Below are 26,006 nucleotides of genomic sequence, written 5' to 3' on the forward strand. Positions count from 1 at the left end.
CAGATGAGCAAACTTTGAGGCTAGCGAGGTAATGCATCCTGCCTGAGGTTCTACAAGTCAGAACCCACACAATCAAGAGGGTCTGACAAGCTCTACGCCAGCGTAAAACTTACTTGATACTTCCTAGCTTACCTAAAGCTTAAAAGCAGGGAAATTGAAGATGCTAACTCTCAAGGAGTGCGCAAATGGGAGTTCTAGAATGTTTCCATCAGCCTATTAAAGGTAGATGAGTGAGGGGCGTCACAAGGACACAAAGACTCGCGCCGAGGTCAGGGCAACCGCGGGATCCGGGACCCGCCGGCAGTGGACCCCAGCGCAGCCGCAGTGCAGCTCGCTAGCGCCGCGTCCTGGGAGTAAGGAGACGAATGACGAGCCCTAGCGGGCGGGGCAGACTGACTCAGGCGTCTCTTCACCCGCTGCTCCGCGGCCGACTCCGCAGGGAGGTCTTGGCGTCATTTCCTGTTGTAGGTAGACAGTGCTTCCGGGTCGCGGTATCTGGGTGACTTCTTGGCGGTCGCGTCGCGGTCCACCCCCTCCCCCCGTTGCGTTCCGCGCTCTTTTCTCCCTCCCTGCCCCCTCTAGGGTCCTCTCGGGACCTCGGCCCCCTGATCGCTTGGGCACTTGGAGCCGTCGCCTACCGCTGCCGGTGAGGTCGTTCACAAAGCTCCATTTTTGCTCCCCCTTTCCGCCCACTCACCACCTTCGCGCGGCCATCCGCTACTTTGCACCTTCCGCCATTTTCCTGCCTCTGAGGGTGGACTGATTGCGTTTTGGGTCCCAGGCTCCTGAGTGCTGGTGACCGCGGGAGGCGAGGAACTGTTTGTAGGGGTGCGGGTGGGGAAAGTGGTGGCGAATGGTTGCGTGTTGGTGTGTCAGCAGTGGCCAGCGGGAGCGGGGTGGAGGACGGAGTGCGGGAATCGAGGGTCGTAGGCCGGCAAGGGTTCAGTTCTACTCTCTTTCTTTGGAATTACGAGCTGAAATATTGTCTAGCGTCTTTGTCGGCCTTGACAGTCTATAGGAAGGATGCTGTTGCGGAGAGCGAGAGGGTTTCTTTCACGGGTTTAGTTGATTGAGAAAGCTGCTCCCCTCCAGAAACTTAGTGTATCCTTTTTATTGCTTTTCCCTCTCTAAGGGGTTGGCATGTACTAGGCCTTAGGTGGTGAGTTGTTAACTAAATGAGTTATCCAAGAGTCCGGGTGTAATCTTGGTAGGCTGCCATTTCCTGTGTTTAATGTGAATTGTTTTAAAAATGAGACTAATCATGATCATCTGTAAAATGTAATATTCTGTACAATATGCAGTTATCCGGTGGTCTGGTCTTTTAAAATCCCAAGGTATGGTTTAAAAAAGGGCACTAAACAAAGAATAAATAAAAACATTCTTGAAATGCTGTGCATTTTTTAAAATCTTAGGTATTCGTCTAAGTTATTTGGAAAGGAAGAAATTTGAAGGATGTGGAATTTGCTTTAGTTTTCCCATACTGGGAGAAGGATGTGACGTCTTAGTTATTCTTTTTTGAGGGGAGGGGCGTACAGCTTTGTGGGAGAGGTTGCATGTTTCCTTATGATTATTGCATTTGTAAAATGGAATCCCAGATATGATTTGAGATTTTTATTTGGGGAATTCGCCTAATTATTGGGTATAGGTTTCTGTATGGACCAAAACGTAGACTAATATGAAATAAACCAACTTAAGGAGGAAAAGTGTCTGGTGTTTTATTAATGTCTTTTTATATTATTCGACTGATAAATACGTATAAAGCACTTCTTTTTCAACGAAGGATGGAGTGCGGGAATTGAGTCCAAATTAATTAGTAGATTTATGCTTTTTTTATTTAGCTATTTTTGTTACATGAATTAAGATGTAGTAATTTTTGGTAAATATTTGTTGTTTGATTGCCCTATAGACTAGTAATTTTACTACATCATAGGTTATATGTATTTGCTTTGAACTATGGTGGCAGTTTCTAATATTTAATATTAATGTCTTTGATACAGGAAAGATGAATGGGAGGGCTGATTTTCGAGAGCCAAATGCAGAAGTTCCAAGACCAATTCCCCGTAACTATCATATTAACTATTTATAATTAGAAGCGCTTTTTTTGTGTGTGGTGCTGGGGATCCAACCCAGGGTCTGGTGCATGCAAGGCAAGCACTCTACCAGCTGAGCTATATGCGCCTAGAAGCACTTGTTTTAAAAATTTTTTTAGTTGTTGATGGACCTTTATTTTATTCATTTATCTTTATGTTTGTTTTGAGAATCAAACCCAGTGCCTCACATGTGTGAGGCAAGTGCTCTACCACTGAGCCACAACCCCACACTAGAAGCACTTTTTATGTAAGAAAATTTTCATTGCCTGAGTAACTGTAGCATCTGGGCAGGCTTCATGGGGCTGTTACTTGTGTAGTCACAGGGCCCCATGCTTGATTTAATGCTCTAGTTTTTATCTTGAAATTCTTAATTTGAACAAGGGTCACACATTATCCTTTTGCACTGGTCCACCCCATTTTGTAGTCAGTCCTGACTAGTAGGTTGTAGTGCTTACTTGTTTGCAGTTAAAGTTTGTTTTAGAAGTTTAGAGATTACCAGTTTTCATTACTTCACTTTAAAAAAATGTTGAGTATCATTAATATTCAGACTAAGCTAATTTTCTTTTTTCTTCTTTTGGTACCAGGGATTGAACTCAGGGGCACTCAACCACTGAGCCACATCCCCAACCCTATTTTTGTATTTTATTTAGAGACAGGGTCTCACTGAGTTGCTTAGCACCACCTTGCTTTTTCTGAGGCTGGCTTTGAATTCTTCTTTCTTCTGTCTCAGCCTCTCAAACCTCTGGGATTACAGGCATGCACCACTGTGGCCCAGCTCAGTCTAAGCTAATTTTTCAGACTTAGTTTTATTATGGGTATTTTATTATTTTCCAATTTTCCTTGCTAAAAGATATAGGGGCTGATTACATTCCAACAGAAGAAGAAAGAAGAGTCTTTGCAGAATGCAATGATGAAAGCTTCTGGTTCAGATGTAAGTTCAATTTTCTAATCAACATAATTTTTTTGTTTGTGCTGGGAATTGAACTTGAGACATTGCCTTGCTAGGCAAACACTCTACCACTGAGCTACAGCCCCCAGAATTCAATATAGCTTGGTCCAAAATTTGTACCTGCAATTTTGACCTGAATTTATATTTGAAATTTAATACTTTCATATAGAACATATATGCTTTTTGCATAGTGTGGTTGTTTCTAAAACAAGTTGATAATGAAATAGAAGAAATGTGCATAATAAATAAATAAATAAAGTAATTATTTCAAATTTTTGTTTCAATCACGAAGTAATTTTGTCAATAATAATGGTAATAACATTTATTGAGTATATTTGGATTATATAAAAACAACTCAGTTGGGTTGATAATTATAACCCTCACTTTACAGGGAAAGAATTGAGGTTTAGAGATGTTAAATGAGTTAGCTAATGTTACATAATGGCAAGTCATGATGTTTGAACTTGGAAGTCAGGTCTATCTGAAACAGAAGCTCATGACTTTAAGCCTTGTACTTTAACCATCACATAATAAAAACTGGTTAGTTTCCATGTTTTAAAAAAACCATTAAATATTACTATATTACCAACTTTTGATTGTATATCAAGATTTTTTTTAATACAGAGAATACTATAAGTGATACATAAAATATAATCTTACTTTTAAACAAAACCTTGGTATTATTGCTTTATCTTGAGACTGTAGTCTTTGGCAATTACTATTCTAACAAAAAGGCAGAATGGATTTTAAGGAGGAAGAAGGGGACAACTTAAACAATTGAGGATATACCTTTTTAGTCTGGAATGTATGCTTACAGTGTACAAGGTACTTGATTAGAAGATGAGTTTTATGAGACATAATATTTTTCCCGAAGTAGCTTTATGATGTAGTTGGGACAAAGTTAACACATGAAACATATAAAGATTATGTGTATAACTGCAATAGGGACTTTAAGTAGAGATAGATTTTATTATAATGAGCCAAGGCAGAGTCTGCAATAACTTGATCTCTGTTAGACCCTTGAAGCTGAACTTTTGGAGCAGAAGACTTTCATTGAAAATAGAAAATAAAATAACAGGAGTTAAAAGGTTTGATTCATTATATGTTTTAGGTTCTTGGACAGAGAGGATGATATTGTTTTTTAAGAAACTTTAGCAGTGTATTGGATAGGAAGGATGAGAAGTTGTACTTGGTGAAATCCCTTATGAGTGAGCTTTTGCAGTAACACAGGCATATAGTTTTTGAGGAAGTATAGTTGAATACATTTTTGTTTGACCTGGAGAAAATGGGTAGGCAATGAATTTTTTAAAGAATAAAGGATTTTGGTGGGGAGGAATGCCAGGGATTGAACTCATGGGGACTCAACCACTAAGCCACATCCCCATCCCTATTTTGTATTTTATTTAGAGACAGGGTCTCACTGAGTTGCTTAGCGCCTTGCCATTGCTGAGGCTGGCCTTGAAGTCGAAATCCTCCTGCCTCAGCTTCCCAATCCACTGGGATTACAGGTGTGTTACAGTGTGCCTGGCTAGAACACAGGATTTTTACAAAGATTGACAGTAGAAGGAAGGAAGGAAAAGAGAAAAACTTTAAGATAACCAGCTTAAGAAACTTGATTTTGATGATATCACTAATTAAGAGTTACAGTTATACTGAATTTCCTTGTTTGTAGGATAAAATAAGGTTAGTATGGACATTTTAAGTTTTTGGTGCAACAGGTTTTTTTTTCAAGTATTGATGACTCAGGATTAAGAAAAAAACAAGTCTGATAATTTTTGGAATTATTGTAATGTTAGACTGAGGTTTACATAGATACTGTGCTGTTCAGATTTATTTCTGGCTGATAAATTTATGTTGCTGCACATATTTTTAATATTCTAGCTGTAACACCATTATGTCAAAAGTACGTTAAAGGGCAGTGAGTGCTAGGCATGATTTCTGTGTATGCCTAATTGTTAATAGTAAGATATGTGGTATGTGAACAAAAGAATCTCAGTAATTTCTGTGTATTAAAGCTAATTAATTCTAAATTGAAGAGACAAAGAACATGTAATAATGACAGACTGAAAAGCAGATTATTAACTGTATGTTATATCTCAATTATTGGGAAATTATAGAAGCCAAAAAATTGCCAAGTAGCAATTGACTCTGAATTGACTCTTTGTTTTGTTTTGTTTTTGGTACCAGTGATTGAACCCAGAGGCTTTTAACTGCTGGACCACATCCCCTCTCCAGCCCCTTTTTTTTTCTTTTAAGACAGATCTTGGCTAAGTTGCTGAGGCTGGGTTAGAACTTGTGACCCTTCTGCCTCAGCCTCCTGAGCTGCTGGGATTATAGTAGTAAGCCACTGCTCCTGGCACGGTCAGCTCTTAGATAACCTAGGTATACACCAAACATTGCATATATATAGAAGTTTGGGTGTAACCAGATGGTATGAAATTCAACATATAATTATTGAGAGGACTTGATATTAGGAAATTTTGTACTTTAATATTCATATCTTCAAATGTTATTCTATGCAGTGACATTTTCATATTTATATAAATGAGCAATGGAATTCCTGATACTTTGGAGCGTGTAGATTAGGAAAAAATGGTGAAAAAGGCATATAGGAATATGTAGAAAAGTACCAATGATAATTTTTAGACCTTAATTGTGAAGATGTCATATTTCTAGGTGCTTACAAATTGTGGCCCTGTGAGTTTTTGTCTAACCAAAAAAACAACGTTTCTTTGTCCAAAACACAGGTAGTAACACAATCTGTACATAAAAAGTCAGTTTCTTGCATATTATGTTATAGTAGTTCTTACCTTTGGAATTATTGAAAAGGTCTATGAATTCCTATTTGCACCAGTTACAGATTGTTAGAATAATATTTCGCTCATTTTATTTCAAATAAAATGGTATAATCAGTGAAAGGGTCAGACTCTGAGTGAGGCCCACCTGTCTAAATTAAAGTCCTAGTACTAGGCATTGAATCCAGGGCCTTATGCATGCTAGACAAGCACTCTACCAACTGAGCTATCTCCCAGCCCAAATTCCACACATTATTAACTGAGATTTGGGGCAAGTTCCTGTTTCTCTGTTTTCTTATCTGTAAAATAGGGGTGATGTCTGCCTATTTCATGTAATTGTTGTAGAGATTAATTTAATTTTAAAATTTGTTGACTATTGCCAGGAGAGTGCCTATAATCCCAGTGGGCTCTGATTACTGAGGCAGGAGGATCATGAGTTCAAAGCCAGCCTCAGCAATGGTGAGGTGTTATGCAACTCAGTGAGACCCCTTAATTCTGAATTTAGAATATCATTTTGCTATTGTTGAGAGGAGAAGAGTTCAAAGAATTTTAGGAATCTTTGTATTAGAAATGGTTGGGGCTGTGGTCATAAGGTACAATTAGGGTTTGGTCAGGAGTATTATTGATTTACCTAAAGAAGCATTATTTAACAGACTCTGAAATAAGAGTCACTCAGTATAATGGAAAAAACCATTGACCTAGGAGTCAGAAGACTTAGATTCTGAATCCAGCTATACCACATACTAACCATGTTCATAGCTTAGAGCATATAACTTGTCTTTTCTGGTCTCAATTAACTCTGATTAGAATGAAGACTAGAGAATCTCTGAAGTACCTTTCAGTTTTACCTTTATCTTTTTTGTGAGATGTAATAAAATAGAATATGTGAGTTGAGAAGAGACGTTAGACCTAATCCATTGCTCTTTTATAGCACGGGAAGTTAAGAGAAGTATACAGATGTGGTGAATGGAAGAACTAGTACTAGAATCTCAACCTGACTGTTACTCTGAGTATTAAATGGGGAAATCATTGTCCATTGTAGAGATGGCTAAATAACTCATCACCTTTTATTCTTACATAATTCTTCAGTGCTACGTGTTGCAATCCTTGAACCAAGCTGAATGATGCTGTAATTAGAAGGGATTTATCCTTTGAAAAACTTTAAATAATACATTAAGGCATTCTAACCAGCCAACATTAAAGAAACATTTTTTTCCAGCAAAGGTAAACTCTTTTAGTAGAATAGTAAGGAGTCAAACCATAGGGTTTCTGCAAAATGCCTAATGACAAAGCCAATTTCAGGTTTTAATCATGAAATTTCTCTAATAATTCAAATGTAATAATTTGAAAGTAAATAAGTAATTAGTTTTTAAGTAGTCCATATAGTTTTGAAAAGAGTTGAGGAAACTATAGCCCATGGACCAAATCTGGTTTTTCATGCAATGAGCAAAAAATTGTTTTTACATTTTTAAATGTTTGAGGAAAAAGAAAAGGAGGAAGACTATTTTATTACATGTGCAAATTTCATGAAATTGATATTTTTGTATCCATAAAGTTTTATAGGAACACGGCTCTATGTCCATTTATGTATTGTCTCTGGATGCTCTTGCCTTAAAACAACTGTTGAGATGGGACAAAGACTGAGTGGCCCACAAAACCCAAAACATTTATTATCTGGCTGTTTATAGGAATGCATCTGCCAACCTTTGGTCTAAAATAGGCGTGTCTTTGGCAGCTTCCAGCCATATGTAACTATTTAAATTTGCATATAGTTTACAGGATTCAGAAACTATGAAAGGATACAGAACAAAATCAGGAAAAGGAGTCTGTAGTGAAGTCCAGAGGAAGCTAGGTGCAAGCTTCTAAGATCTTTTCCTAGTGGAGTCACACACTAAGGATGTGCTTAATTTCTCCACCAGCTAGTAATGATGCGAGTTAAATGTTGTTCACTAGGGAAGCTCATTAGACTCAAAGCCAGGGTTTTTTTTTTTTTTTTTAAAAGCCAGGGTTTTTGGAGGGTGCTGATCGCATAGGCACCCTCAGCGTACATAGCAGATATCAAAGTTCCAGACGCCCAGACAATGTGGTACTCAGCATGAAAAAACAAATTAGGTACAGTGAGCATTTTACTTGTTTAGGTAAATTAGGTAAAGTTTTATATCAATGTAGAGAATTCTTTTTCCATTCAAATTTCCAAAGTTGCTTTGCTAGGTTGGTCAGCCAAGGACCAATTCCAACTCCCATCAAGGAGATCTATTAGTGCTTGGGTAGAGAACAGTAATTCATAGGTGAATTTGTTTTGTTTTGTTTGTATTATGCTAGGGATTGTACCCTGCCCTTGCATATGGTAGGCAAGCACGTACCACTAAGCTACATCCCATGTGTTTTTAAAGTTATGAGTTTCTTTGAAATTATAATGAGCACTTAGGATTTCACTGTCAATTAATAGTCATTATAGACAGAATATTTCCTTATGGCAAAATTACATTTAAAATAGTTTTAAAAAGTGTATTTAAAATGTATGCTTATTTATTCTTGCCCCAGCCTCCTTGTGATTATGGTCAAATATATTTGTATTTTGGTTCACAACAATGTAATACAGAGCTTAAAAGCTTGAGATCTGGTGTCAGACAGATTCATTAGACTCTGGGCCTGCCATTGAACTAGTTGTATGACCTGTTGCAAGTATCTTAACATCTCTAAGCTTCATTGTCAGTATCTTTAAAAGCGTAATGATACTATTTACCTTATAAACATAAGAAAAAGTAAATGAATAATATATGTAAGGCACTTAAACATGCTGCATGGAATTTTGTCATACTCAGTGACTTTTCTTTTAATTGATTTCTGGCTTGTTCTCTTTTTTTGCCCTCTCCTTCTCTAACTTCAGATGTAACTCTTAGTATTACTTTTGTCTCTTTTTTAAAAAATCTTTATTTTGTTTGTTTAGTTTTTTTGCTAGCTATTTAGAATCTAAATCTGGATGGTTCTTGAATTATATTTAATATTTTATAATGTTCTTAAATTTAAAATGCTTCTTTCATGCTTTCACCATTCATACAGTGTAACTTTTAAGATAAGCAATCTCTTTTAAGTGTTTTAAAGTGCATTCCTATGATTTTACTAATAATCTATCCCCTAATAAATTCAAGAGACAGTTTTCCTTTGTTGATAGTGACAATTTTTTTTTTCTCTTTATAGCTGTGCCTTTGGCTGCAACAAGTATGTTGATTACTCAAGGATTGATTAGTAAAGGTAAATACTTAAAACTTTGGATTTATTTAGCATTTTGGATATCATGTTTGTTTTACATTATTTTTCTGATTTTAAATAAGATGATAATGTATCCTATTAGGTACTATCATTGATGAATTTCCTCAGTATCCGAAGGGTTTTGTCTCCATGAACCCACTGACTTGATTATCTTGATTTGAGAATTTGGTGTTTTACATATGGCTTAACAACCTGTAAGAATAAGAAGGTAATTAAAAACTTGTGGATGGTTTGTAGGTAGAGCAGCAGACCTGGTCAGGTGGCTCAGCAGTATCATTCTCACTTAAGAGATTGTTAGAAATGCAAATTCACAGGCCCATCCCATATATACTGAAGTCAGAATCTGTGAAATGAAGTCCTGGAATCTAAGTTTTAAGAAACTGAAGGCGATTCAGATGTACTAGTTTAACAAGTCCCCGAGGGCAACTAAACTCTGTTGTTTTAAATATTATAACATATTCCTGTGGAACTTGAGTTTTAGATTAGCATTAAATGTATCAGTCTTTGTGTCTTAAAACTTAGTGGTGCTAGCAATAGTATTGCTCATAACTTTTATTTTGTTAAGTATCAGCGTGATGTATCTTATATCTGGGAAAGTGTCCCAGAAAATAGCCATGACTCTGGTAGGATAGCCTCCATGTATTCTAAAAACCTGTTCTTTTAATTAACTAGCTCAAAATGTGACTTTGATAGGATATTTTAGCTTTTTCACAATAGCAGAATAAAGTACGTAGATAATCTTGACTCCAAAACAATACTTTTGAAGGGAAGTGGGAGGATTTTGGGAGGAAAAATTTATTTAAAGAACTTCTAGGGAATCTCATTATAATGTGCTGCAAGACAGGAATTTTAAAATTGGAAACAACTCCAGAACCAATTAAGTTGTTTCATAGATGAGTTTGGATTTGCATTTTGAAAAAAATAAAACAAAAACATCAATCACATTACTTTGAAGGGAAAATTGGCATAGGGAGAAACAATTAAGAGTGGAGAAAAAAAGATTTTATTAAACATTTATGGGTTTTAGTTGTAGTTGGATCCAATAACTTTATTTCATTCATTTATTTTTATGCGGAGCTGAGGATCGAACCCAGGACCCTAAGCATGCTAGGCAAGCGCTCTACCACTAAGCCACAATCCCAGCCCCAAGAGTGGAGAAATTATCTGCCTGTTTTGTAGTAATCCAATATGTCATTTATTAATGATTGTTATGAGGGAGGGGGTTATACAGAATAAATACAAGAGCTGCCAGTAGTTCATTTGAAGAAAGAAATCTGTGTGATCACACACTGAAACAAGTAGAAGAAAATTTAAATGTTTACTTGAATTGTGAGATTCAGAAGGATGTTCAAAGATCTCTGTAGGGCTGCTATAATCCCTTTTTGGGGAGGCGGGGGTACCAGGGGATTGAACTCGGGGCACTCAGCCACTGAGCCTTATTTTATATTTTAGTTAGAAATAGGGTCTCACTGAGTTGGTCAGCACCTCACTTTTGCTGAGGCTGGCTTTGTACTCCCGATCCTCCTGCCTCAGCCTTCGAGCTGCTGGGATCATAGGCGTGTGCCACTGTGCATAACAGGAACACTTTTTGGAAGAAGTGAGTTTCAGAGGATGAGCAAGAGTTTGCTTAAAAGACAAGGAAGACTATATTAGGAAAGAGGGAACTGATCAGAACAATAAGCTTAACTTGGGAGGAGGCAGTCAAGAAACTCAAAGCAAAATCATGTGGGAAGGCATGAAAACTCCATTAAATTACTAAGAACCAAGAGAAGGTACAATTTGTATTAGGACACATAAAAAGGAACGTTTTGGAGATTTGGTATTTACATGGAGTTAAAGACTTTGGACAACTTGAGAATAAGATAGAAATGGTAAAAATTAGGAAAAGAATTCAGAATCCCCAAGACATTTTGCATTTCATCTAGATGTTTGGCATTTTATATATGCTTTTGTCCATGGTGTGTCATACTTAACTTGTTCTTAGCTGCTCCCTGATTGTTCCTGATCTATTATAAAAGAACATAAAAAAGAAAATTCTCTCCTATACATTTCCAGTTTTTCCCTGACTCCTCAAATTTGAAGTACTATAAATGAGTGCTTCAACTTTTTTATTTTTTTTAACCCATTCAAGTCTGTGTCATTGATTACTTATATGTGTATTTTCATTTTGTTATGTCTTATTTGAGGTATTAGGGATTGAACCCAAAAGCATTCTACCTCTGAGCTACTCCCCAACCCTATTTTTATTTTTATTTTTTGTGTGGTGCTGGGGATTGAACCCATGTTCTTGTGCATGCGAGGCAAGCACTCTGCTAACTGAGCTGTGTCCCCTGCCCCCCAACCCTTTTAATTTTAGTTTGGAGACAGGCTGAGTTGAACTTGGAATCCTCTGCCTTAGTCTTCTGAGTAGCTGGGATTATGGATGTATGCCCACCATGCTCAGATAACACAATTTCCTTGTTTCTTAATTTTGATGGGCAGTTTTTGTTCTTATCCTATATCATGATTTTCACCAGTTCTTGAAACATTCTTTTCATATCACTACCATGATAGTGGACATTAATACTTTTTTTTCTCCCTCAGGCAACTCTTCCACTTTTTCTATGAATTTTGAGTGTCTGAAAGGAATTACATACTATTTTTCATATATAGCACTAAAAGACAAAGGTATATTACCTTTTGGTGTTTAGGTTTTCTTCTTCTGCGTGTTTTAAGAGTGTTGGTGTTCTTTAAGTTCTCCTTTGACTTTTAGTTATTGGTCTATGTTTTTTTTTTTTTTTTTTTGGTGGTGTGGGTGCTGGAGATTGAATTTAGAACCTCATGCATATTAAGCATGTGATTTATCATTGAGCTATATCTCCATCCCAAGTTTATACTTTTGCCTCACAAATTTGAGCTTCATTGACCATTTCTTGCATCTAAATCTCCGTGGTTATCTCTAGCCTATGTATCTGTTACAATGTTTTAGTATCTCCACTTGGATGGCCCTTCTAAATGGCCGTCAAACTGAATTTGTTTTTCCAAAACCAGTTCCTCCCACCTTTCCACCCCTCGTGTCTGAGTGACATCACTGACATCCAGGAGTCCAGGGCATTATCCTTAACTTCTCTTAACTGCCTTGTCTAATTAATATCATGTATTCCAATTCATTCATTTTTCTGTCAACTATCTAGTTCCATCTGTATCATCACTATAATTAATGCAACCATATGTTGCAAAGAGTATTGCATTAACCTTGAACAAGTCAGTTTGCCTCTGTCCTTGCTGCTTCCCCTTAGGAAAATGGGCTGTCTCTAGCAGCTGTCAGAGGGCAACATAATGTACATAATTGATAACTCAAATATTCGGGTGGATAAATAGCAACCACATGCTGTATTCTGTTTGTCTTAATTCTCTCTGTAGACTGTAAGCTTCATTATGTGCAAAGAAAATGTCTTATTTACTGTTTATTGTCAGTGGTCTGTAACTAGTTGGGGACAGAATGAGGGATCAACTTATACATGTATAAAAGCAAATATTTTAACTACTCTGCTTTTTCTCCTCTTTATGATCTTGGTGGTATAAATGAAAGAACCCCAGGCCAATAGTATGGATTCGTTTTGGTTTTGTACTTTAATGACACTAAATCTTGCAATTAAGTATTCGATATATTGTTGATTCTATTTGTTAGATTCATCAATGGTATGCTGAGACTGTCTTATATCAGTTCCTGAGAACTAATTGTTAATTTTCAGTAAATTTGCAAGCCAAAGACATTTTGGTAGCTTTACATCATGGAAATTAAATTAATTAAAATCTGGGCTTTTTATATGGAAAACTGGTTTACCTATATAATACTGGATTCTTCTATATTGTTACATGTAGTTATAGATTAATTATTCTCATTGCTATATGGTTTTCTTTGTTAGTATACCACAGTTTATCTATACTCTATGTTGGCAATTAGGTAGTTTTCAATTTTGACTATTATAATAAGTTCTGCCATGAATATAGTATCTCTTGGTAAACATTTTTCTGGGTTATAAGATTATGAATATAGTTTATTCAGCTTTAGTAGATACTGTGAAACTCTTTGACATAGTTTACATTTCTGGTTTTTTCACCAACACTAGTTGTTTGTGTGTTTCCTGTATTTTAGCAGTTGTGGTAAGTGAGCAATGATACTGATTGCAGTGTGGTTTAATTTGTGTCTCCCTCTAAAGAAGTCTTGAGTACCTTTTCTTTTGTTTATACCCCATTTGGATATATCCTTGTTTGTAAATTATTTAGTGATGCCTGTTGTCCATTTTTTTTCCTTTGGTTTGTCCTTTTTGGAGTTTGAATATATTCTGGTAGTGGGTCTTTTGACAGATACATATAAGTATTTTTCCTCAACTCTGGTCAACTGTAGTTCTTAATGTTAATAGGTTTATTGAGTTTTTCCATTATGATAAGTGTTTTTTGTGGCTTCTACAAGATATTTGTCTATTCAGTGACATAAAGATATTTTCTTATGTTTTTCTTCTGCAAGATTTTCTTTTTATCTTTCATATTTTAATTTTCAAGCCATCTGTAATTGTTTTGGAATAGTATAAGGTATAGGATCCAGTTACATTCCCACTGTACACTGTACTATGTTTTGAAGGGATGATTTTTTGTTTACTGCAGTGTTGCCTGTCATAAATTATGTGACTGCATGTGTGGGTCCATTTCTGGGACTTCTAGTGTTGGTCAATTTACCTGTTCTTGCACTTACACCATATTATTTTAATTACTTTATCTTTATCACAGGTTTTTGTATCTGGTGCTACTGGTTCTCAAATTTCTTCACTTTCTTTAATATCACCTTGTCCCTTCATGTTGCACATGGTGTATTTTATTTATTTGTCTATCTATCTGTTTATTTTAAATATTTATTTTTTAGTTGTAGTTGGACAAAACACCTTTATTTCACTTGTTTATTTTTGTATGTGGTGCTGAGGATCAAGCCCAGGGTCCTATACGTGCAAGGCGAGCGCTCTATCGCTGAGCCACAACCAGCCCCTGCACATGGTGTATTTTAAAATGCTTTTTTGGTTTGTTCTTGGTTCATAGAAACATCTTTTTTTCCTTTATCTAATAACTTCGTATCAAGTATCTTTATATTCATTCACCTATTCTAATAATTTTTAGTCTTTCTGGATTTTTTTATAATTCTGTTTCTGAATTCACTTGCTTCATCTTTTAAATAGTTTAGAGTTCTCTGGGTGCTTAAAAATGCTAATGTCGGCAACTAATATTTAAGGGTATCCTGAACTGATTTTTTTTTCTATTCTCTTAACAATGTTACTCAAAAATACTTAACTTGTTCTTTAGGAATCCTTTCAAGTCATCCCAAATATGGTTCCATCCCTAAACTTATATGTAAGTATGATCAACACTGTTTTTTGTAGCTCTTTTACCTAAATAAAACCATAAATTTTATCAAATGTTTTGACTTACTCATAGTAGTTGTGTGGTTATATGCTGTGGCAACTTAATTTGTTTAAGCTTTTCATTAAATGAAGTACTTGGATATTTTATTAATATCAAAATTCATGAATTACTTGAAATGCTTTCCTCCCTCTTTTTATAAAGAATTACAACTATTAATTTGAACTTACTTTGTAAATACACAGTATTTAAAATAAATTATTGGACTATTCATGGGGAAAGTTGTACAGGTACTCTGATTGATCACATCAATATATTTAGAATTAAGCTTATTTTAAAAAATCTTTTTAGTTTGCATTTTGCAGTATGGCAAATAAGAAGCTAAATTTTAATTGCTCTTTTAAAGAATCTGCGGCTTTTCATTAAATCTTTTCTGATTACCCTCTCTTTTGTATTGGATACAGCTACATGGTGAAGTGTTTGCTTTGGACTTTAGGTTATACTTTGGAATACATTATTTTAAGGGATTTGTTGCATGTAATTTTATTTTTAAAGCAGGCTTATGAAATTGGCTAGGCAAATAGTATGATACCCATTTTACAGAAAAATAAATGGCTCAAGTCCCTGTTACTAGGCCAGAACTCTGCTGTTTTGATTGCTCATCCATTTTTCTTTCCAATATACCTTTACTACATTTCCTACCTATATTTAATAATTAGTATATTAGAGCTTATTTATTTTAAAATATTTTTTAGTTTCAAAGGACCATTATTTTATTTATGTATATGCGGTGCTGAAAATTAAACCCAGTGCCTCATGCATGCCAGGCAAGTGCTCTGCCACTGAGCCACAAACCCAGCCCCTAGAGTTGATTTATAACAACTTTATTTTGGCTTATTTTCTTAGGGAAAGTGAATTATTTCTGTAGAATTTATGAACTCTTGAGTATAATTTAATGTGGTCTTTTTACCATTATTTCAGGAAATTTCAGTTTTGTAAACCAAAGACATATTTTAGAACTATGCTTTTAAAAAAAATGTTTTGTTAGATTTTTTTTTTTTTTTTTTTTTTTTTTGCCTAAAAGACCCATTAAGTCACACATTTTGTTTGGTGTTACAATTAAGTTGCTTGCATCATGGGATACTTTGCTGGAAAGCTGTCTTATGTGAAAACTTGTCAAGAGAAATTCAAGAATCTTGAAAATTCCCCTCTTGGAGAAGCTTTACGATCGGGACAAGCAAGACGATCTCTACCTCCCGGGTAGGCCATTTTCTGATTTTCACTTAAGAGTTTTTATTGTTAAAGAAAAAAATAACTAGACAGTATTATAATTCAGTATAAGAAGTATTTCATAACTGATGAACCACTGCAAACTTGCTATTTGCTATAGACTAAAGATAATTTGCCTTAAAAGATAGAGCCATTATTTTAAATAGAGCTTAATTCTATTGGGCATACATGTCCCAGAATAAAGGATTTATCTTTGTTCAATTTGTCACTTACCTTTGCTTCACTGTATTTTGGGTTTTTCTTTTGAATATCCAAATTTTGTTTTTTAAAATAGAGGTAAAATGAACTGAGCATTTTACTAAGGAGGTAAAATAACTAATTTTCTTTGAGGTATGTAGTATGATAATGTTTGTTTTGGTATGTGACTTCATTATAGGAATCATAGTTAATTCTTGATTAAATTTCAAAAGTGAACTGATACTGAATAAATTTCTGATGTAAATCAGTATAAGTATTTTAGATAGTTTATGTTGGATTTCATAACATTTGGAATCCTTTAGTTTTTTAGTTTTTTTTCTTTAAACCAAATTCTGTAAATCAGGCCACAAAGAAAAAGAAAAAATAAAATAAATAAAATTTGTAGGCACAAAGTTGTTTACAACTTAAGTAGAGTAGAACTGGAGTTGAACTAGCGCCCAGTGAAGGAGAATGGTTTAAGTTTTATCTTTTAACAGACTTTGTGAAGGTACTTAAAACTAAATCTGTGAAGCATTGTGATGAAATGCTTTTGATACACCAATATGGTAAAGTATAAAATCATATGTACTTAAAATTGTCTTTTAAAAAAATTTTTTTAGTTCTTGATGAACACAGTATCTTTATTTATTTTTACGTGGTGCTGAGGTTTGAACCCAGTGCCTCAAAAGTGAGAGGCAGGCGCTCTACCACTGAGCTATGGCCCCAGCCCTAAAATTGTCTTTTTAAAAAAAAGTACTGCTGGAAATTGAACTCAAGGTTCCATGCATGCTAAACAAGTACTTTACCTCTTAACTATATCTCCAGCCCTTTTTATTTTAAGACAAAGTCTCATTAAGTTGCCCTGGCTGGCCTTGAGCTTGGAATCTTCCTGCTTTGACCACCCCAGGAGCTGGATTTAGAGGTGTGTGTAACCACACCTGGATGTAAAATCCTCTCTTTAAATAAAAGTAAATACTTGCAAGAACATTGGAAGTAGATAGTAATAATGGTTGTGGTAGATGTTTTTTTTTCCCTTTTATACCAAATTTCAGTAATTTGGTCATGTTACTTGTAATTAAAATAAAAATAAGCAGTATTAAAACTCATGTTAAAAAATTTCTAACTTTTGGGCTGGGCTGTAGCTCTGTGGTAGAGTACTTGCCTTGTACGTTTGAGACATTGGGTTCGATCTTCAGCATCACGTAAAAATAAATAAATAAAGATATAGTGTTGATCCACAACTAAAACAATATTTTAAAAATATTTCAAACTTTTAAGTCTGGTAAACATCTAGTGATGTTTAATCTGTTACTATTTTTTTTTTCAGGCAGTGGTTTAGTTTTTATATGGTGTAATGTAGATAAATTAATTTGGATAGATTGATAAATAAGTAATAAAGTTTTTAAGTAGATTGGTAGGTAAATTTTAATACATGGCAAGCAGTCATTCTAAACCTCTTATTGAGAGAGAGTGTTAACCTATATATGCTTTAGCAAATTAGTGTTTATATGGTTTCCTAATTATGGAAGTAACTTCCCAGTTAATGTGGGAAATGGACATGTTTAGTGAAATTATAATTGATCTGAAGTACTTTTTATTTCTAAGAACTTTAAAACATTAAAATTATCTACAAAACCTAATATTTAGGAAGTCAGATATGTTTTGTGTTTTCCTTGTGAAAATTTTTAAGTTATTATCCTTGTGATAATGTTTAAGTGGGTTAAGACATTTTTTAATGCTTTGTGTATGGCAAAAACATTTTATTTTGCTACTTAAAAATAGATATGTTTAGCCAGGCATGGTGGTGTATTCTTGTAATCCCAGTTACATGGGAGGCTGAGGTGTGAGGATCACAATTTGAGGCCAACCTCAGTGATCAAGTGAGGCCCTGAACAACTTATTGAGACACTGTCTCAAAATTTTAAAAAAGTTGCCTCACATGTACAAGGCCCTGAGTTCAATCCCAGCACTACCAAAAAAAAAAAAAAAAAAAAAAGGCGGGGGCTGTGGTAGCTCAGTGGTAAAGCATCTTAGTTTGTTCCCTAGTGTCACAAATAAGTTAAAATATGATTATAGAAATTTGAAGTTGTTTTCAAACCTTTATGCTTCAGATATAGGCAATGACTTATTTTTCTTACACAGTGTGATATTCTTTTACAGGCATTATTCTCAGAAGTCAAAATATGACTCAAATGTGAGTGATCAGTCTTCTTTTGTGACATCCCCAGCAGCAGACAACATAGAAAAAGAGATGCAACCTCGTTATGAGCCAATTCCGTTCAGTGCTTCTATGAATGAATCTACTCCCACTGGTATTACTGATCATATTGCCCAAGGTAGAAACTTCTCTTGAAATGAATTTCAGCATTTTATGGTCCAACGTATGTATAAACTTTATTTGATCATCTTTTCTGCTGAATATCACCTGTACATTGCACTATCAGCCATCAACCTAAACTCATCCATCAGTCTAATTCAACATGTTTTGTTCGTTTTGGTCATTTGTTTTTTTCATTCACTCAACATTCCTGGAGGACCAGTAGGTATCAGGCATTCTTGCTAGGTATGGAAGACATAAAGATAAAACTTGGTTCTTGTCCATAAGAAACTCTCAGTCTGTTAGAAGGTAAAACATAAGGATAAATTACTAATAGGTTCCAGTGTTTGAAAATACTCATACATGTTTCGTGGAATAGAAAAAAAGTGATAAATTGTGCATCAGGAAGTAGAGGCTTCAGGAAGGCTAAGGTTATATTTGATGAGCCAATTTTAAAGCCTTTCAGCTTTCTTTCTTTGAGAAAAATAATACTTACCTGCATTACAGAACTGTTGTCAAGTGAGAAAACCCATGGGAACATGCATTGTCAAGTTTTTATAAATACTAGTGTCAAACACATAAGTGAAAGATCAGTTTTGGAGTAAGGCCTGGATTTGAATTGTTGATGTTTGCTAATTATGTGGCCTTGTAATTACAGTTGCAATAAGTAGCTAATTTATAATTCCTTGAGTTTCTTGATCTCTTGAACAATGATAAAGCCTCTCAACTGTTGGGATTAGATGAAATAATTATAGGCAGTGCCTTGTAGGTAATATATTCAGTTCCTTTTTCCTTTCAGTCTAGTCTGCAGTAGAAGTGGGGAATTAAATCAGGAGGTAAAGATCTGTCTGTCTATAATTCCTTACCTAAAATCTAAAAAGTTTTGAAAACCACCCCTACCCCCCAAATAAAATCTGACTTGAGGGTCAGGGATGTAGCTCAGTGTTAGAGCAATTGCGTAGCAATTGTGAAAACCTGGATTTGATCCTCAGCATTGCAAAAATAAAATCTGACTTGAACTCACTTGGCGGCAGACCCTGACCTAAACAACATAAGAAATATAAATATATCCTTTACTTACTTTACCTAAAAGGAATTTTTTCCATTTTATTGTAGAATCATTAGTGTTTTTGCTTATTATTCATTCCTGTCCCAAACCTCTGAATGGGGGATATTAAGTGATATAGAATATATACTATGATCATTTCAAAAAATTCTGAGAAACTGAATTGCAAAACATGTCTAACTCCGAGGATTTGGATAAGGGATTGTAGATCTCTGTTGAGTTCACTTTAAAGGCAACTTTGAAGTGAATTCAATTAAATCAGCATCTGGGGAGTAAATAAATAATGCTCAAGAAATAATGGGATTTTTTTTTGTTTGCTTGTTCAAAATGGAAGAGATTTGAATCTCAATGTAGGTTAAAGGGAGGAAAAGGAATATAGGGCAAAGAGAAGTTGAGTGTAGGTCAAGGAAGGTTTGAGAAGATGCAGAATAGGATTTAGGAAAGTCAGAATATAAAGTATTCACTAGACATGTCACTGTGTGATTAAAATTAAATTTATTTATTTTTTAAAAAATATTTATTTTTTAGTTTTAGGTGGACACAATATCTTTTTTTATTTTTTAATTTTTATGTGGTGTTGAGGATTGAACCCAGCATCCCGCGCATGCCAGGCGAGTGTGCTACCACTTGAGCCACATCCCCAGCCCTTAAAATTAAATTTAAAAGTCAATTTCTCAGTAGTTTTGGCAGCATTTCAGTTGCTCAGTGGTCACAAGTTAGCATCTCCCTTGTTGGAAAGCACCAATACAGAACATTCTCACTAAGGAAAGTTTTGTTATTTTGTTGGTGGTACCTTAGAATCAAAGACAGGGGAGAAGGCTGATTATTAACCTTGTAGAAAAGTCAAGAGAGAATGGAAGTTTGAATGTTTAAAGGGACTCTTTGAGTTTGGATGAGTTGTTGAACCTCTTAATTTTCAAGTTTTCCCCTGTGCCCCTCCTGAGTGGTTACAAGCAAGGACTTCGTCTAATTAGAATGGGAAAGGGGGTGGGGCAGATTCAGAGAATGGTTAAAGTCACCATCTTATTTCCAAAGGTAGCTCTTTGTCCTTCACTGTGTATCATTTTTCAATCTCAGATCCATTTCCTGTAGTCATGCTCCAGCTCTTCCCTCGTAATGATTTGCATCCTTCCTGCCATTTGCATTAGAAAATTCTATATTACATAATTTGTTTTCTACATAAAAGCAAACATAAAAATCCTTTTGATATCTACTCACAGATGATAGTAAGACCCATATTTTAATATTATTTTATGCCTAATTTGTGGTAGCCATCCATCTGTCCACTGCTCTGCTTTCCGTTTCCTTCTCCAAATCATACTTGCCACTTTTCAAAAACTGCTCTTCACATGGACCCTCATTGGCTTCCTTTGCTTTATTCCATATGCTATCCTCCCTTACCAGGCCAGGGTACCCTCTCCTTTTGTTTAAATCCTATTTGTTCCCTTAGTTCTGCTTTCTTTTACCAGGAATTCAAAGAATTATTAATCTCTTCAAAGCAGAAATCAGTCCTTTATAGCTATTAGATTCCATAGGTAGTTGATTACAGTTATATTTAAAGCAGTGCTGTTTTACATTTTATTATTCCTTCCAGCTCTTCATAACCTTCCCAAATGAGTAAATCATGTTCTCTTTACAATGTAGGACTATTTTCATTTGGTTTAATAAGTGGGGAAATTTTCCCCTAATCTTCTATCTGATTTATGTTTGATTTGACATAGGATTTTAGAATAATAAAATATTTTTCTTTTGGATAAGAAAAAGTATTAGACCTGGAAGGAACTCTAGAGAGTGTCTAGTTAAATTACCATATTTTGCAATTGGGAAAACCAAGATATGGAGAAGCTTAGTGATTTGCCCAAGGACATTCACTAATTGTCAGCAGAGTGGGATTAGAACCCAGTCTTCCTTAAATATATATATCCTTCAGAATTAAAAATAAAAAATTATAGTGAAAGGAAATTAGTTCAATAATTATTTATTACTAATGTAATACAAAATGTTTTAAAAACCCAATATAGGATTATAAATTTTGGTTTTTTTTAGCATTCTCTTTTCATCAGGAAAAATTGAGTTTTGGTATATTAGAATTAATTAGGAAAAACTTAAATCTCTGCTCTACATCAATACAGTATATATTTATCAAAATAAGATCTGGTTTGAAAACAATATTTAATATATAGTTGTATTTCTTGGAAAATTCTGATTATTTGCTTGGACCTTACCATTGAGTTCCAAATAAGTACCATCTATAAAAATTAAATTGTAAGATTTTTTAATTAATATATTATTAATGATATGCTCAATATGTATGTTGCATTAAAAATATTACTTCCGTTGTGGTTAGTAAGACTTTAAGTACTGGTGCATTGAATGTTTTGTTAGCATCAGTAAATTTGTTTAAAAATGTTTATATGGCCTTGCTATTTATATGTTTTATGAACTGTTTAGTATTTGATCTTGTCAATATATTAAAGGTGAATACTTCATTATTTTTTCATTAGTATTTGATTCTTTGATAATATATATTGTTCACACTTTGACTCTCTTTGGGAGAGATTAAGAATAAATGCAGATTTCCAGGCTGAATAGTTAGTTCTTAACTTACCTCAGTAAACAAGAAGCAAAATCCTACTCTGGTTAAAGGCTATTTCTTATAATTTTTAGTAGTTATTTTCAAGTATTTTTGTTTAAGTACATAAAGATGGTAAATTGATTTTTTAAACTGAAGTTATTTATATAGATTCTAGTTACTAGAATATTTAATTATGGAAATGTTAAAAGAATCTACACTGTGTCAAGTGTTATTCATTTATCACCAGTAGATTTATTTCTTTTTAATTCTGTACACAATATGAATGACTTTCCAGGTTAAAATACTAGCATTTTAAGCAGTTTGTACTGTTACGTATTATATTACTCATTCTTTTTCCAGCCTTGATTTAGATTTAAAAATTTTTGATGTTGATTTTAAATTTTAGAAATGAAAGCTTAAACATATAGGGAATAGATTTTAGTCTGTGATTACCTTGGGGAAAGTATTGTATCTTTGGAATGGTGATAAAATTCTGATTCTTATATTTTACTTTATTCTATTTTGATTATAGGCAAGAAGCTTTTGCAAAACTTAGTTACTTTGGGTTTATCCAAATCCTTTTTACCATCATTTATTAACTGTTTGTTGTTTTAGGACCTGATCCCTACCTTGAAGAAAGTCCCAAAAGAAAAAATATTACATATGAGGAATTAAGGAATAAAAACAGAGAGTCATATGAAGTTACTTTAACACAAAAGACTGATCCCTCAGTCAGGCCTATGCAGGAAAGAGTGCCAAAAAAAGAAGGTATGCTAGTTTAGTGTGAATCATGTAACTTTTAGGATTGGAAACTGAAGTATTAGTTTAAAACATTAATTTTTATATTGATGTGTGATTTAATTGTTTAAGCAGTTCATAATAGTTATTTCTCAGTTATCAGTTCTACCATTTTTAAGGTTTTTCAAAAGGCTATTTTGTGTTAGGAAATAATGAAGTCCAAACAGTAAGACTTGAGATAGTGAGACTAGTTTGATAATAGAATGTAGAAATTATATAACCATTTTACTTTCCCCTCATAAGAAATCACCTTGAAAACTGATATCTTTTTTCTAGCAGTACATTTCTTGCATAACTAGATTTGGTGATCCCAAGGTTGATGATTGGACTGTACTGCCACTTTTGGCAGAACCACAGAATCATGACTGAGTAATAAGGATTACTTTTCTTGTTAAGTTTAACAGTACTTTATAATTAATAGTCAATTTTTAAATAAAAATTTTGTCATTTTGAAACAGCCATACAATACCCAAAGTAAATTTTCTGACATAGCTGTTTACCTCTAAAGTAAAAGGGCATTTTGAACAGGTTTTTGTAGGCATTTCTGAATAGAATTTTATTATTTCTCTCTAAAGGAATTTCAGAGGATGAGTCATTGTTTCAAGATTTTCTATTTACTACTTTAAAAATCAAGGGGTCGCTGGGGATGTAGCTGAATGGTAGAGCATTTGCCTGACATGCACAAGACCCTGGGTTTAATCCTCAGCACTAGTGCCTTTTGGAGAGCCATATACCATAAAGATTTCAAAATTATGTAAAAATCCTAAGCATGGGGTTGGTAGTCACTAGGGATCTAAACCAGGGCCACATGCATTAGGCTAGCACTCTGCCACTGGGTTATATTCCCTAGTCTCAAGACAGTTTTCTCATTTCTCATTGCTAATGGTTACTTCACTTAGAATTGCTTTTGTAACAATATTACATAATAATTAAATGATGTCTACATAATTTTGATGTAAAAACATTTAGTTTTGTAATAGGTTTGTAATTTATAATGCTTATTGTTGTTTGTCATTAAAAATGTTTAACATAAACTTTATGCATACAATGACCTTTTCTCTGTATTATGTCAAGACTTACTGATTCTTTGTTCTGCTTAATAATTTGAGGGTTTAGACTGTAAGCTCCTTGAGGGTAAGAAGTAGTATTTTTCTCATTTTTATAATCTTTTGTCTGCATAGTGTAGTACCTTGCACTCACCAGTAGTGGAGCATTTTGGTTGGGCATTGGGTTGTAATAGAGGTTAAGAAAAGAAAATAAGATGGACACTTTGGCACTTGCTGACTTTTGACATTTTTGGTTTTAACTAACAGTCTTAAAAGTTATTTTACATGACACAATAATGTAAAAGTATGAACTTTTGCTGGGCGTGGTAATGCCTATAATCCCAGCGGCTCTGGAGGCTGAGGCAGGAGGATCTCAAGTTCAAAGCCAGCCTCAGCAAAAACTCGAAGCGCCAAGCAACTCAGTGAGACCTTGTCTCTATATAAAATATAAAATAGGGCTGGGGATGTGACGCAATGTTTGAGTGCCCCTGAGTTCAATCCTTGGAACAAAAAAAACTATGAACTTTTTTCTTTATAAACAAAAATTTTTTTGTGTGCTTTAAATAATTCAAAACGCCTGTTTCTTTGATTTTTTTTTCCCTACAATATTCTTGAATCTAGATAGAAAATTTAACATTAGTACAGTGTAAACTCATGGTGTGGAAGTTTCACTAAAAGTTTCCAGCTTCAGTGTATGTGGACTATATTTATTGGTATTTGTCTAATTAGAAATTCAGACAAATACATAAGCACATATTCTGTTAACTGTCAGAGAAACATTACCACACATTATGTAGCTTCTAGAAAATTCCACTGCATATTCATGAGAATTGAGAGAGAGCAAGGGGAAAAGGCAAAATGTGAAGAAAAGGGGTATATAATATCTTAGTATAATAATGAAAGTTTTGACACCATGTATTTTTTTTTGAAGGGTTTACATTATGATAATTGCTTCTTTACATTGTTATGATTACTTTGGTCCTCTGAACAATTCACCCATGGAGCCTATATAGAAAAGAAAAGACAGCATGTTTCACATTTTAATTTTATGTAAAGTTCGGGAATATTGGCATCAATTTCCTTCTTGTAGTTTGACAACTAATGCAAGAGAAGAGTAACCATAATTTGAAGACTTGACCATTTGTTTATTTTTTTGAAAAATAAAATTCAAATTTATTATTTTTATTTCTGGTAACTTCTTTTGTATAAGCTATAATATATATCACCTTTACTAATGTGTAGTAAAGTTGTAAAGGCACCCAGGCTTTGAACTTGAATTGACCTACTTCAATTTTGGTTCTACCTGTTAAGGTGTGTACCTTGGGCAAGTTACTAATCTGTTTTCTAAGCCTTATAGTTAGAATTATGTTTACTTTATAGGATTATTATGAGGATCGCGTATTTATATAAAGTTCTTGATAAAATGCATTTATAGTTATGAATAACCCCTAGTTCACAGAAGTCTAACCAGCCCCTTTTATGAGAGGGAAATGAGAGGGAAAACAATTTTCAGTACAACAACAAACAACATAGTGTCTTTAACTTATTACTGTTTGGAATCATCAATTATTTGTGCTTTTTTCCTAGTCAAAGTAAACAAATATGGAGATACTTGGGAGGAGTGAAAAATTACATCATTGGACCTACTGAAGGAGTTTCAATATCCAGCTTCATCTAGGTGGTCATGAATACCTGCATGCTTTTGAGCTCAGCAGCAGTCTTCATAAACATATTTAAAACTAAATCCTGGGTTTTTGTGGTTTGACTTATTATGATATTTTGTAAGACATGGATTTTGGTGTTAATATTGTGTAAATGTAATCACCATAGGGAATGCTATGAATGATGGTATTATACCATGATTTTGTACAGTTTGAAATTGTTTTTAAGTTACAGAGCAAAGATACTCAAACCTATCAAGAAACTGATGCTCAAGAATCATTGTATATAGCAATCAATGATATCTGCATGTGGAATTGGGGTGGGTGGGTCGGGGGAGCAAGCATTATTTTAAGTGTCCGGCTTTACATCATCAAATTATTAAAAAGGCTTTCTCTAGTATTTGCTGTACTGATGTTTATGGTAAATAAAATGTAAAGAAATATGCCACACCTCCATTTTATGGTTTTATTTGTAGTTCATTTCTAAGTACAATTATAAGTGGTGTTTGGTAGGGATTGAAAATAAGGTTATGTGTGAATATTAAATAAGATGAATATAATCTATGTAGATAAATCAG

At 34.3% G+C, this 26,006-nt stretch overlaps 1 protein-coding gene across 9 annotated transcripts; it reads left to right on the forward strand.

The window, feature by feature from the left end:
• Positions 1-471: 471 nt before the first annotated feature.
• Positions 472-25,884, forward strand: Ociad1 (OCIA domain containing 1). 9 transcript variants are annotated; one of them, XM_040292448.2, is made up of 10 exons: positions 472-651; positions 1,302-1,334; positions 1,998-2,060; positions 2,941-3,021; positions 9,036-9,089; positions 14,442-14,489; positions 15,623-15,758; positions 18,126-18,301; positions 22,539-22,691; positions 25,355-25,884. In XM_040292448.2, the coding sequence occupies exons 3-10, from the start codon at positions 2,003-2,005 to the stop codon at positions 25,390-25,392; spliced, it is 744 nt and encodes a 247-aa protein (XP_040148382.1). In that variant the 5' UTR covers positions 472-651; positions 1,302-1,334; positions 1,998-2,002; the 3' UTR covers positions 25,393-25,884. The 9 variants fall into 9 exon arrangements, with proteins under 9 accessions (XP_040148382.1, XP_005320043.1, XP_005320044.1 ...); XM_005319986.5 differs by lacking the exon at positions 1,302-1,334; XM_005319987.5 differs by lacking the exon at positions 1,302-1,334 and having other exon boundaries at positions 472-646.
• Positions 25,885-26,006: the final 122 nt, after the last annotated feature.

This window comes from Ictidomys tridecemlineatus, chromosome 9 (genome assembly GCF_052094955.1).
Source record: "Ictidomys tridecemlineatus isolate mIctTri1 chromosome 9, mIctTri1.hap1, whole genome shotgun sequence".
Classification (NCBI taxonomy): domain Eukaryota; kingdom Metazoa; phylum Chordata; class Mammalia; order Rodentia; family Sciuridae; genus Ictidomys; species Ictidomys tridecemlineatus.